Below are 1,393 nucleotides of genomic sequence, written 5' to 3'. Positions count from 1 at the left end.
TGAGCGCCTGGAAGAAGCAGGGGGAGCTACAGCAGCTCAGATTGAGGTGAACAAGAAGCGTGAGGCAGAATTTCAGAAGATGCGTCGGGACCTGGAGGAGGCCACTCTGCAGCATGAAGCCACAGCTGCTGCCCTGCGGAAGAAGCATGCGGACAGCACAGCTGAGCTTGGGGAGCAAATAGACAACCTTCAGCGCRTCAAGCAGAAGCTGGAGAAGGAGAAGAGTGAGCTGAAGCTGGAGATTGAYGACTTGGCCAGTAACATGGAGTCTGTCTCCAAAGCCAAGGTATAGAATTGCTCATACATTTTTATACTTGCAKGCACGTAGTATGACATAAAGGCTGCACCTACTAACCACATGCTCATACAAGAGCCCTACTATACCAAGAGTCAGCTTTCTTTCCTTCCATGTGTTGGATGCCTAGGCAAATCTGGAGAAGATGTGTCGGACTCTGGAAGACCAGCTGAGTGAGATTAAGTCAAAGGAGGAGCAGAATCAACGCATGATCAATGACCTCAATACACAAAGAGCTCGTCTACAAACAGAAACAGGTGAGACATTCCCATCCCTGATGTGCAGTCGGATAACCTGCAAGTCACAAAGACACCACAGGGTTCAAAGTGATCAGTGGTTTGTCTTGTCTAAACCAATCCAGCACCGACAGGTTTACAGGCACCATTTGTCATCCCATTGYTAGTATAATAAGAATTTTGCTTGTTTCTTTCACACTTCCCAGGYGAATATTCACGCCAGATAGAGGAAAAGGATGCATTGATTTCTCAGCTGTCCAGGGGCAAGCAGGGATTTACCCAACAGATTGAGGAACTGAAGAGACATCTAGAGGAAGAAATAAAGGTGACCATGTTTCCTGCAAATGGCTTCTTTCCCCTTAGAGGCAGAGTTCTGTTTTAGAGAGTCTGTCRTARAGCCATGTAGTGCTGGAAGAGTGTTGGGTAATCATAACCAACTGAATTTTAAYMTAGTTTCTATCCTACAGGAAATTGTCCACAAGGCTTTGATGTGATGTACTCTAATGTAGGATGTAGACACAACATTAGATGCATTTATATAAACAACAGATCAGTTTATCCTTTTGGTAACACATCCTGATTCCTTAGAACACATGTATGAGCGATTCATCTGCTCCTAGCTTTAAAATAGTGTGTGAGAATTTACCCACTTTTTTCCCTAGGGCAAATATCCCAGTGAGAATTGCACTGTCAAAAAGCATCTCAAAATACGTTCTGAATTTACCAATCCTAATGTCTCCACAGGCCAAGAATGCCCTGGCCCACGCCTTGCAATCTGCTCGCCATGACTGTGACCTGCTCCGAGAGCAATATGAAGAGGAGCAGGAAGCCAAGGGTGAGCTGCAGCGCACCTTGTCCAAGG

General features: G+C 45.7%; 1 protein-coding gene across 1 annotated transcript; it reads left to right on the top strand.

Moving 5' to 3' along the window:
* Positions 1 to 4: 4 nt before the first annotated feature.
* Positions 5 to 1,386, top strand: LOC146598182 (uncharacterized; the record flags this gene model as incomplete). Its single annotated transcript, XM_085300783.1, has 4 exons — positions 5 to 286; positions 426 to 552; positions 738 to 856; positions 1,276 to 1,386. Coding segments are annotated over 4 exons (639 nt in total), but the record flags the coding sequence as incomplete, so codon positions are not given.
* Positions 1,387 to 1,393: the final 7 nt, after the last annotated feature.

This window comes from Rhea americana, unplaced genomic scaffold, assembly GCF_003343005.1.
Source record: "Rhea americana isolate MKP2758 unplaced genomic scaffold, rheAme1 scaffold_1692, whole genome shotgun sequence".
NCBI classification, from domain to species: Eukaryota; Metazoa; Chordata; class Aves; order Rheiformes; family Rheidae; genus Rhea; species Rhea americana.
Note: the sequence above shows the minus strand (reverse complement) of the source record. Positions and strands in the feature narration are given on the sequence as shown.